The sequence below is a fragment of the Narcine bancroftii genome, chromosome 4 (assembly GCF_036971445.1).
Source record: "Narcine bancroftii isolate sNarBan1 chromosome 4, sNarBan1.hap1, whole genome shotgun sequence".
Lineage (NCBI taxonomy): Eukaryota > Metazoa > Chordata > Chondrichthyes > Torpediniformes > Narcinidae > Narcine > Narcine bancroftii.
In genome coordinates, this window is record NC_091472.1 from 65222084 (window position 1) to 65235335 (window position 13252).

The window sequence follows — 13252 nt, forward strand, 5'->3', positions numbered from 1 at the left end:
CAATACTGTGCCACATCTAAACTTATTACATTGATTAGGAGCTATTGACACTATTAAGATAAATAAAGTGGAAATAAATGGATTAAATTATTATGAAGTTAGCAAGCTGTCTAGGAGGGTGTATCAGAACCATTGCCTGTTTAAATCTATAGTAATAACTTGGCTGAGGAACTCCAAATATTTGTGTTCACATTTATTGGCAATACAAGGACAGACTTTAAAAAAAAAGTGTATAGCAAGTTTGCTAAATATTATAAACAAGTCAGTCACTGAAAGATTGCAAGAAGTACAAAGGGGAATTTGAGATATTGATATTTTGATTCAGAGATCTGGTTGTTGCTGTACAAGAAATATTTAATATTAGGGTGGAGGTACAGGAGGCAGTTAAAGCAGCAAATGAAATACTGACTTCTATTGCAACAGTGTTTAAAAAAGTCAACCGTACAGCACTTTGATTAGACTATACTTGAAGATAGCTGACATACAGCACAGTATAGACCCTTCTGATCCATGAACCCATGCCCCCAAATAGACCAATTAAGTTGAAGGGTTGGAGGAAACCAGAGTACCTGAAGGAAACCAACAAAGACATACAGAAAACATACAAACTCCTTACAGACAGCGATGGATTCAAACACAGGTCACTGGTTGATGTAATAACATTACTCTCTCCAAGGATTATTCTGCCTTCGAATTGGGAAAAAAGATTGATTTCTGGATAAATAAAATTGGGCCATCTTACAAGGAAAGGACAAGCAAATGTGTTGTTTTTGATCTAATCTCAATAAAAATGAAAATCCTAAAGTGAATTGATAAAGTAAAGCATATTCTGAGGAGAATAGGACTAGGATGATCAAGTGCCAATGACAGAGTTTAGGAGGGATTGATTTCCACAGTTAAGAATTTTTTGGAATTATTTAATGCAGAGAGCAATGATAAATCATCATAAAAATCCAAAATCTAATTTCTTTTTGGAACAGCTGGGAGATCAAAATTTATGGCGATCAGGTAGGGAAAATGCCTAGGACCAAAGATCAAATTTGCCATCTCACTAAAGGATGGACCTTTATGGCCCACTCTTGCTCCATTATCATTATTAGGCCTCTAAGCTAATTATGTTCGGAAACTATATTACTTAAAAATTACATCACATTTACATGCAATTTTTATTCAAACACTGGAAGTATGTTGATTACTTAAAACTAGATGCAACCCATAATGGAAATTTTACCTTACAGAATTCACATATATGATCCAAAAATGTGAGGGATGGAATAAAATTTGCCCTCACCTCTTAATGTGAAAATAAATACCACCCCCCACCATTGTTGAACAAGATCTGTCCACCTGTAGCATTAAGAGTGATAATATAACCTATTAGATGATGCACCAATGTCAATCAACATTGGTTCTTAAAAAGGGAACGGAACACACTGAATTTATATAACAAAATGTGACTCCAGATTAAAGCATTCCAAATGAAAAAAAGTTACAAATGAGCAGACCCAGTTAATATTGAAAATTTCTCAGTATTTCTTTTAGAAGATAGAATTTAATTGGACAGATAAATCTGAAATTACCTTTACAGCCATGTTTTTCATCTGTTTTAGCCAGCAAAGGAGCACTGAGAACTTGCATACAATGCTTGTAGAAAAAGCTGAGGAACTCTGTTTTCTCAGTTTTCTAAAAATAACAAGAACATACTGGTAATTAGACAGTTCCTAACTGTTATTTTTTACCAATACTCTTGCTCTGTGGATTGTACAGCACAGCATTAATTTCAAAAGGAGTGTTCCAACAGGTAAATGTTCAAATCACTGCAAAGGTTCAATCTCAAAAGTTTTTTGGCTATTTTAGAATTTAGAAGAGTAGAGCACAGTATATGTGCTTTGCCCTCAATGTCACGCTAACAAATAAAACCTATTTAACATTAATCTAACCATTCCCATCGTCTTAGCCCATAACCCTCCATTTTTTCTTAAGAGTCTTTTAAATGTCACTATTGTACTAGCTTCCATCACGAACCCTGGCAATACATTCCAGGCACCCACCATTCTGTGTATAAAACCCTTCCCCTGACATCTCCCCTCAACTTTCCTCCATTCATCTCAAACAGATGGCCTCCGGTATTGTCTACTGGCATCCTGGGAAAAAGATGCTGCTGCACATCATAATTCAATACACCTTTTCTTCTCTGATGCTCCAAAGAGAACAGCTCTAGTTAGCTCAACCTTTCCTCATGTTCTCCAAACCAGGCTGCACCCTGGTAAATCTCCTCTGTACCCTCTACTAAACTTTTACATCCTTTCTCTAATGGGGTGATCAGAATGAACAATATAGAGCTACAGCAATACCTCATGGCTCTTGAACTCGATCCCCCCATTAACAATTGCCACCACATCATACACCTTAACTAACTTGTGGACAACCTTGAGTAATCTATGGACTTGGACCCTAAGATCATTCTGTTCCTCAACACTGTTAAAAATCCTGCCATTAACCATGTACTCCACCTTCAAGTTCAATCTTCCAAACAGTATCACTTGGTAATTTTCCAGATTAAACTCCATCTCCTCCCTGTCCGCCCAACTCTGCAGCCTGTCCATATCATGTTATAACTTTTCCAGAATGGGAATCTTGTCAAATGCCTTTACTAAAATCCATTACCCCACATCTGCTGCCCAACCTTCATCAGTTCTTTTTTCACTTCCCCGGAAAACTCAATTAGGATTGTGAGGCCCAATCTACCCTCACAAAGTCATGCTGACTATCCCTAATAAGACACTACTTCTCTAAATGCTCATAAATCTTGTTCCCAAGAATCCCTCTTCACTAATTTGCCCACAACTGACATGAATGAGACTCATTGGTTTATAATTCTCAAGATTTTCCTTTACATTTTTTGAACACGGGAACTGCATTTGCCATTCTACAATCATAGGAACATAGAAGATAGGAGCAGGAGTAGGTCATTCGACCCTTCGAGGCCACTCTGCCATTCAACGAGATCATGGCTGATCTTAAAGTTCAGTACCCCGTCCACGCCTTCTCTCCGTAACCTTTAATAACCTTATACTGAAGAAATAGATCTAATTCCCTCTTAAATATATTTAATGAACCTGCCTCTACTGCCCTCTGTGGCAATGAATTCCACAGATTCACCACCCTCTGGGTAAAGAAAATTCCTCCTCATCTCGGTCCTAAATGGTTTGCTTATTATCCTCAAACCATGGCCCCGGGTTCTGGATTTTCCCATCATTGGAAACATCCCATCTGCATCCATTCTGTCCAGTCCTGCCAGAATTTTATAGGTCTCTATGAGATCCCCTCTCAATCTTCTAAACTCCAGCGAGTACAATCCCAATTTGCGCAATCTTTCCTCATAAGTCATTCCTGCCATTCCAGGTATCAGCCTGGTGAATCGCCTCTGCACTCCCTCCATTGCAAGAACATCCTTCCTTAGATAAGGTGACCAAAACTGCACACAATACTCCAGGTGGGGTCTCACCAAAGCCCTGTAAAGCTGCAGTAAGGTATCCTTGTTCCTACATTCAAACCCTCTTGATATGAAGGCCAACATACCATTTGCCTTTTTAACCGCCTGCTGTACCTGCATACTCGCCTTCAGAGACTGGTGTACAAGTACCCCTAGGTCTCTCTGCACTTCCCCATCTCCTGTACCACTCCTGTAGCTATGGAAATGCAAAAATTATCATCCCAGCAATCTCTTCCCTTGTTTCCCATGAAGACCTGGGTTATATCCCACCAGACCCTAGGGACTTATCTTTGCAAATGTTCTTCAGAAGTTCCAACACTATCACTTTTTTAAAAAACCTCAATATGCTGTAGTACAGTTGTCCGTTCTACACTGATCTCGCTTTCACCAACATCACTCCCCCTGCTGAACACTGAAGCAAAATCATCATTAAGGACCTCCCAATCTCAAGGCAGGTTTGCCCCTTTATCCTCGAGCGGTGCTTGCTCACCGTAGTCATCCTCTTGATCTTCATGTAAATGTAGAATACCTTGGGAGTTTTTGTTTAACCTGCTAGCCAAGGCCTTCTCATGCCCCTTCTAGGTTTCCTAAGTCCTTTCTTAGTCCTTTCCAGCTATCTTACAATTCTCATGAACCTTGGTTGATTGTATGCTTCCTTCTTCCTCTTGATGAACCGTTCCACAATCTCGTCAACCTTGGTTCCCTCTGCCTACAACTCTTTTCCTGTCTCAGTGGGATAAACTTATCCTGAAAATCATGCAAATGGTTCCCAAGAATATCTGTTCCCAAATTACTCTCCAAAGTTTCCATCTTATACGATCATAATTATACCTTCCCCAATTAAAATTTTCCCATTTAGTCTACTCCTATCTTTTCTTTAGATGCGATAGAACAGGGGGTGAGGGGGTCCTGAGATTGAAAGGGGGAGCTGAGATTGAGAGGGGGAGCTGAGATTGAGAGGGGGAGCTGAGATTGAGAGGGGGTGCTGAGATTGAGAGGGGGAGCTGAGATTGAGAGGGGGAGCTGAGATTGAGAGGGGGAGCTGAGATTGAAAGGGGGAGCTGAGATTGAAAGGGGGCGGAGTGGCATTGTTCGTCAGGGAAAATATCACAGCTGTGCTCAGGCAGGACAGACCAGAGGGCTTGTCTACTGAGGCTATATAGATGGATCTGAGGAATGGGAAAGGTATTACCACACTCATGGGGTTATATTATAGACCGCCCAATAGTAAACGAGCAGTGGAGGAGCAAATATGTAGGGGGACAGCAGAAGGAAACATGAGGTTGTGATAGTAGGAGATTTTAATTTTCCACATATCAACTGGAACTCCCACACTGTAAAAGGATTTGATGGCTTGGAGTTTGTCAAATACGTTCAGGAAAGTTTTCTAAATCAATGAATAGAAGTACCAACTAGAGAGAGTGTAATATTAGATCTCCTATTACAGGAGATAGGACAGGTGACAGAAATATGTGCAGGGGCACATTTTGGATCCAGTGATTATAATGCCATTAGTTTCAAGTTAGTTATGGAGAAGCATAGGTATGGGCCTCGGGTTGAGATTCTAAAGTGGAGAAAATCCAATTTTGAGGAAATGTGAAAAGATCTAGAATGCGTGGATTGGGTTAAGTTGTTTTTGGGCAAGAATGTGCAAGGTAAGTGAAAGACCTTCAAAGGTGAAATTTTGAGAGTATATAGTTTGTTTGTTCTTGTCATGATTAAAGGCAAGGTTAGCAGGCACAGGGAACCTTGGTTTTTGATCGATATTGGGATCTGAAGAGGGATGTGTCTAGTAGATATAGACAAGTATCTGTACTTGAAGACTATATATATTAAAAAAATGCAAGAAAAATTTCAAGAAAGAAATCAGGAAGGTTAAAAGAAGACATGAGGTTGCTTTCGCAGTATCCTAAGAGTTTCTACAGTTATATTAAGAACAAAAGGATAGTAGGGGACAAAATTGGTCCCCTTGAAGAACAGAGTAGTAGGCTTTGTCTGGAGCCAAAAGGGAAGGGGGAAATCTTAAATTATTATTTTTCATCAGTATTCACTCAGAATCATGGGAAGTAAGGAAAATTAGCAATGAGGTCATGAAACCAAAATAGAAAGCAAATAAGGGTGGATAAATCTCCAGGTCTTGACAAGATATTCCCTTGAGGAAGGCAAGTGTATAAATTGCAGGGGCTTAGGTAGAAATATTTAAAATATTTTAAGCCACAGGTGTGGCGCTGGAGGATTGGAGGGTAGCTCATGTTGTTCTGTTGTTTAAAAAAGGTTCCAAAGGTAGCCCTGGAAATTATAAGTGGGGGAGTCTGACATCAGTAGTAGGTTAATTAATGGGAGGTGTTCTAAGAGATCGGATATACAGCCAGGAATTGATTAGGGATAGTCAACTTGGCTTTGTGTAAGGTAGGTCATGTTAAACCAATCTTGAGTTTTTTTTGAGGTTACCAGGAAAGCTGACGAAGGAAAGACTTGTGGATATTGTGTGCATGGACTTTAGTCAGGCTTTTGACAAGGTTCCACATGGGAGGAGAATAAAGATACAAGTGGATAGGGTTTATAAAGATAGATTTTGGCATATTGGCCTTCATAAATCTTAGTATTTAGCATAGGAGTTGGGATGTTATTGTAAATGTGCATAAGACTTTGGTGAGACCAAATATGGAGTATCATGTGCAGTTTTGGTCACCTAACTACAGGAAAGATATCAATAAGCTAGAAAGAGTGCAGAAGATTTACTAGGATGTTGCCCGGACTTCAGGAACTGAAATACAGGGAAAAGTTAAAAAGGACTTTATTCTCTGGTGCATAGAAGAATTAGGTGAGATTTAATAGTTATTTATATGGATTTATATATGGTTGTCATAGATCATAACATTAAATTAGACAGAAATTATCCTTTGTTTAGATCAAGGGATTGACTAATGTAGTTTTACTTATTTTCTATCCAAAATTATTTTGAAAGTAATATTGTTAAATTTACATTTATATTTAATTTGTGATTTGTATATGATATGACCTGTTATTTGTTTTATTAAAAGTCCTTGTATGTAGGATTTATATGTTAAGCTCAATATAAATATTTTAAAAAGAGGTATTTAAAATTATGAGGTCGATAGACAGAGTAAATGTAGATAGGCTTTTCCCACTGAGGGTATGTGAGATACAAACCAGAGGACATTGGATAAGGGTGAAAGGGGAAGCGTGTAGGGGGAACTTCTTCACACAGAGAGTGGTGGGAGTGTGGAATGAGCTGATTGCTGAAGTGGTGACTGTGGGTTCTATGGTTCTATTGGTTCCATCCTTGTCCATAGATATGCTAAAGATCAGGGAGTTGTGACCTTCCCCCGAAGTGCTCACCCCTAATAAGTCTGTGATGTGACTAGCTTTGCTGTCCAGTACAGCATCTGGAATGGCCTCCCCTTGATTTGGCCTGTCCACATATAATGCCAGAAATCCTTCTTCGTTTCAGCTCACAAATTCAAGCTGATCAAAATCATTTGCGCTAAAGACATGCCAATCAATATTAGAGAAATTGAAGTTGCTCATGACAGCAACCCTATTATTTTTGAACTTTTTCAAAATTTTCCAACTTAACTGTTTCCTAGTAGCCCAGAAGCTACTAGAAGGGATTTTTTTTTGGGGGGAGGGGGGTAAAGTTTAGAACACTCCCATTAGAATAATTGCTTCCTTCCTGTTTCTGACTTCCACTCACGCTGACTCACTAGTCAATCTCTCCGTGCTATCATGCCTTTATGCAGCTGTTATACTTCTGTTAATTAACAATGCCACTCCCCCTCCATCTTTTAACCTCCCTATTGCCTTTGAAACAGCTAAATCTCGGAACATCTAGCAGGCAAGTCTCTGTAATAGCCACACATTGTAATTCCACATACTGATCCATGCTCTAAGTTCATCACCCTTATTTTTAATACTTATTGCATTAAACACATTTCAACCCATACATTTATGCTCCATCCACCACCAGTTCTTCCTCAGTGTCACTGCACATTGTATCTACCTTTCTACCTAATGCACCATCATCTGAACTATAACTGGTTTCTTGCCAACCTAATTTCAATACTCCTCAGTAGCTCTTGCAAACCTGCATGCAAATATATTGGTCTCTCTCCAGCTCAGGTTCATATCTTTCACAGAAGCAATCTCATTTTAGTGCCAAGGCTCTGCTGCCAAAGAATGGGAGCAAAGTAGGGAAGATGCATCTAACCAGATCAGCCATTATCTCATTGAATGGTGAAGCAGGCTTGATAGGCCATCTGGTCTACTCCTGCTCTTATTGTGTTCTTAACAGATGGCATAATGCAACATTATAATTTTAAGGATTTTTCAAACTGCACAGGATGAAATGAAAATAAGTTTTCTGCCTGAACCACTTCTGTGAACAAGCATAGGAGATCCACACAGTTTGAGTAATTGACTAGAAAAGGATTAAATGACAACTTTATCTTTGCTAAATAAAATTGAGGGAATCTTTACAAAGAGTCATGCACAAAGTTCATAGAAATGGGTGACAGAAAAAGGAATCAACTTTGAAATGCAAATGAGGTCATACACTGACAAGCAAGAGCAGTAAGACAAAGATGCATTTAGCAAGAACCCAAGAGGAATCAAGGAACCATAGGGAGAACAGAGTAATGTAGACATCTACATCAAACACAGTATTAAGGTTATTATGACAAATAGTCTGCAGGAATCTTTAAAATGGTGAATAGTTGGGGGAAGAAAAATGAGTCGGGGGAGAGTAAAAGGAGATAGTTCAGTTTTTAGAATAAAATGGGAGCAAGGAGAGATAGTTGAATAGCAATGAAGACCTAAAAAGAGCCTTGAAGAAAACTCCATTTAAAATAATTGAGATTTCTCAAGTTACAAAATAAGTGTACTATGTAGTATATATTACAATATAGCAGGTATTACTTTCCCAGAATTTGGGAATTTTATGTGTATAAGTAACTGAATGATATATCCTATTAAGTCTGACTTGAAATTAAGAATGGAAATACAAGATTATTAACTACAAGTTAATTACTCTTTTTTTGAACAAGTATATCTGTAAATGTCTTACATTTGCTGTGGCTAACATATTCTCAGGGTCAATCAAAGTTCGGAGTAAACCCATTAATTGAACAGCTCCACCAAGTTCAGGGTCAGTATCACAGATCATCTGTTCAATGATTACGTTAATTAGAAGAATGTCCTGCATGAAGAGAAATTTTTTAAAAATCAGATATTTTTTAAAATTAAAGTTTTAGTGGGCAGAAAATAATATCAAATATTATTGCTTATCCTAGGATCAATATTCTTCATTCACATAATTGGCAGATACACTTCCAAATTATTATTTCCTGTTGCATGATCAACTGAAAGCTAATCTACAAACCTTGCAGTCAACCTTATTATAGTTTATCCAAAGAAACCCATTTTGGCCTGGCACCCTTTTGTCATGTTGACCTTGCGTATCTTTTCCCTGTTATTCGGATGACTTTTCTATCTAGTTCCAAACCACATTTTCAAGTTTCATTCTTGTTGATCTCTCAGAAAAGATGCAGATAAATTACTCTCTTCTCATAAGCAATCCAATTTAAGTTTGCTGAATCTTTTTCTATTATAATGAAAGTATGTAGTATTCGAGTTATGGCCAACTAGAGAAATGCACTTAAAGCTTTCTTGGGATTTATGCTAAAATTAGTTTTGTTTCTCTTGAGAAAAACAGTTGAGGTGTAACTTGATACAATTTTTAAAAAAATTAAGAACATAACTGTAGGCCATCAATTAGAGTTATCAAAATCTCCAACAAGGGAATACATAAGAAACTTCTTTATCCTAAGATGAAGGAGAATTAGGAACTAGCAATGATGTTAAGTGTTAGAGCAGAATCCCTTAATTTAGAATGGGGTCATGTTCCAAAAAATATTTCATGATATGAAAACTCAAAACCAAAAAATGTTTTGTAAAAACATTGGATTCATTTGTGAGCTCAAAGTTTTGGTTAAAAATTTACTTAAAAGCTACATCAATAATATTACTTGAAATAATTAAATATTGCATTATCAACAATTAAATTGCAAAATAACAAAATCTCTAAATCCCTTTTATTCACTGCACCTTACAACTCTGAGCACTTGGTCCTTCTTTCTGTCCTGCAACTCTTATCATCTCTTTTCCCCATAATTTTGTTGTGAACTCCAGTACCACTGCCATCCTCCAGGTTACTTGCATTTAAGAGAACGATGGGCAAGCAGAGAGAGAGCAGGATTCTACTGACAAACTTGAATAAGATGACGAGAGAAAGCTAAATACAGCATAAATACTGGACCAACTGGATATTATCCTATGGGATTTGTCCAAAACAACCTGCTACCTCAATGTTTACATGTATGTATACAATTAAAGGCAAGGATAAAGTAGGATGAAATATTAGCTATGATCAACCATATCAAACAGCTTGTTTATGTTGTATAAAATCAGTGTTATAGAGCTAATTTCTCTTCATTGGGTATGAAATTCCTTACAAGAATAAAATTACTTTACAAAGTCACCTTCTTGACAACAGCAAAAGGAAACCTTTTTGCAAATGCATTCTTCTACTGAGTATCAGAAACAATGATTTTGGACAACTGCATAGGAATCCACATTGTTTGATTTAATCAGCATTTAAATTCTAACATTAAATCCAAAACAATTTAAAAAAAATTTAGACATACAGCAAGATAACAGGCCTATGAATCCATACCGGCTGCCCAATTTACCTACATCCCGATACATTTTGAATGTTGGAAGGAAACCGGAGCCCCTGGGAAACCCATTCAGACATGGGTAGAACATACAAACTTTTTACAGGCAGCGCGGGATACAAACCCTGGCACTGTAAAGATTAACCGTTATGCCAACTGTGCCATTTTATTAACAGATGTTCAAATTTTCAGATTTATCTTTTAAGGGCGGCACAGTTGGGGTAGTGTTAGCACAACACCTGTACAGCGCCAGCAATCACCCAGGGTTCGTATCCCACGCTGTCTGTAAGGAGTTTATACATTCTGCCCATGTCTGTGTGGGTCTTCCCGGTGGGGGGGGGGGTGGGGTGGGCCCTTTCCTCTCAATATTCAAAACTTGCTGGGTGGGAGTGTAGGTTAATTGGGCACCACGGACTGGATCAAAATGGCCTGTATGTCTAAATAAAAGTTAAATTATACAAACTTGTTTGCTCAGATTTTCAGATGATCTCTTCATGCAAATTTATTTGTTCAGATGATCTATTCATGCAAATTTATTTGTTCAGATTTATCTTTTCATACAAGGCTACAACACTACTTAAGTCTATGATGACTTCTGTTAATATGATACAAGTGTCATTTTTTTTCCCCACCAACTTTAACCTGTGTGCAGTTGCAAAATCATCAGGTTTTTAAAACATCCAGAAGTAAATGACCAGAGTATAGTAACACAGCAGTTATACTGCCAGAAGAGGAGCCACTGATCCACCATTGTAACTATGGTAGTTAAAATTTAAATAATTATATTCCTTTCAATGTTTAAAACACTAGTCCCTATCAAATGTCATAAAGGAAAGGAAATCTGCTGTCCTCGTACAACTTTGCCTGGACAAGACAGATCTAACAGGATTGTTAGCTCTCTCCTCAGTTCAGTGGCAATTAGGGAGACACAATAAATGAATGCCAGCCAAGCCCACACATCATGAAAATACATACAAATAGGAATTTCAACCAAACTTTCCAGAGACTAAAGGCATCTTATTTAATCTGAGGCAAAAACATAATGCTATCTCTGGCTGAATGACAAACTCCATTTGGTTGCTCCTATTGATCTGGAGTCAACCTGAAATTTAGAGTATATATTATTAAGACCAACTTTTCCATAGTCACATTGCCCAACTCCACTTCTGCTTGCACTGAATTGTTGAAACCATAATCACAGATTTATTACCGTATGATTAGAGAGATTATCCCACCCCTCCCTCCCTCGGCCCCACCAACCCTCCCTCAGCCACATCTTTCCTCAGCTCTACCTTCCCTCGCTCCCACCCTCAATCCCCACCTTCCCTCCTTCCTGCCTCTCCCGAGGCCCCCCTCCTTCCTGCAGCACCTGCTACCCTTGGCCCTTTTAACCCTTCCTCCCACAGCCCCTCCGCCCCTCTCGCGGCCCCCCTCCTTCCTGCCCAAAACTCTGATGCCAACTTCTCAACATACACCAAGATCTATTGCTGTTTGTGTACTAATTCACATTGTTCTGTCCATCATCACTAAAAATGCTTATGGACCTACATTTCCAATGCTTCATGAAAGTTAGAGGCAGAGACATTAAATGATTAAAAGAAAAAAAAAATCAACTTTCAAACTTAAACTATTTCAACTATTTTGAAAGAATTCATCTTTTCTCACAGAGTAGCAGGACAATACTTACATCATCACTCTGCTGAGCTTCCTGCATTACAAACTCACGTACCATTGATGGACTATATTCTACCAGATAAGAAAATATGTCTGTAGCAGCAGCTCGCACCTGTACATCATCCATTCCCTGGGAGATAAAAAGATAAAAGGTTGTGCTTAATTGTAACTTTATTTAAAATGCACGTGATCATATATTTCAGTTTATCCCAAAGCCAAAGTAAAATGCAAACCAACTAACAAGCATTGCTTCGATATAAAAATGGCACTTAATTTTATTAACAAGACTGGAGAACACAATTCAGCAATGTATCATTTCAGAGTGCACATCATGTTTTCCATAGCAAAAAAACCCTCAAAACTTTAAACTATGCCATTTACACATAAACCCAGACTTATGGGATATGCCATTGCTCTTTAAAACTGCAATGTCTGCTGTGGTATCAGTGGGAAATTAATCTTTCTCCTATATAAAACAAACATCATGTTTTTATCATCTCCCAATCAGCTCAAAACAGAGCAGGCAAAGATTCACTCGTAGAATCTAATGTGTGATAGAAAAGAAACAGAAAATGTCACAAAAGGAACTTCCCTTACATGCAGAGACTGGAGAATTTATGATGGGGTGGGGTGGGGGAAAAGGAGGCAAATTCATTAAAATACTTTGTGTATGTCTTCATGAAATGCACAAAAATATCCATCACAAATACCAAAGAACCAAGGCTCTTGTGAGAATGCAAAGTACTAGAAAGGTTGTGGAGACTAAAAGATGATAAATTCCAAGGATTCAATGTTCTACGCCTCAGAGTTTTGAAAATTTCCCTAATTCCATACATTCTGGAACTGAAGCTCCTGTGGACTGAAGGGTTGGAAATGTGACCCCACGATTTAAGAAAGGAGGGAGAGTGAAAACAGGTAACCATCGACCTGTAGACAAACATTAATAAAGAGAAAATACTGGAATAAATAAGAATATAGGAATAATTTGAAAAGAATACAACTGAGCAGAATGAGCACGAGATTAAGAAATAAAAATAATGTTTGATCAACTGACCGAAGATCTTTAAAATGATGACTTTCTAAACAGTAGGGAAAATCGCTGCATATGGTTTGTTTGAATTTTGAGGAGGTCGTGCTCAGAAGATTGGTTAATTAAATTAGAGCACAGAATTAGGGGTAATATATTGGCATGGATTGAAAATTTGATGATAGAAAGCAAAAAGTGGGAACAAATAAATCTTTCTCAGGTTGGCAGGTGTGATTGTGGTGGGTATTGTATGGTTTGGGATTGAGATAGAGTTTATTCATAATCTATATCCAGCTTTCC

At 38.0% G+C, this 13252-nt stretch overlaps 1 protein-coding gene across 4 annotated transcripts in view; it reads right to left on the reverse strand.

Annotated features, from left to right (window-relative positions):
- The window catches only part of LOC138760642 (serine/threonine-protein phosphatase 4 regulatory subunit 3-like), a 47879-nt gene that overhangs the window by 15848 nt on the left and 18779 nt on the right, over nt 1-13252 (reverse strand). For all 4 annotated transcript variants that reach the window (XM_069931486.1, XM_069931487.1, XM_069931485.1 and 1 more), the window contains 3 exons: nt 11939-12055; nt 8583-8714; nt 1581-1683 (listed from right to left, as the gene is read on the reverse strand). In XM_069931486.1, coding sequence (XP_069787587.1) covers nt 1581-1683; nt 8583-8714; nt 11939-12055 — 352 coding nt within the window. The remainder of the gene's footprint in view (nt 1-1580; nt 1684-8582; nt 8715-11938; nt 12056-13252) is intronic.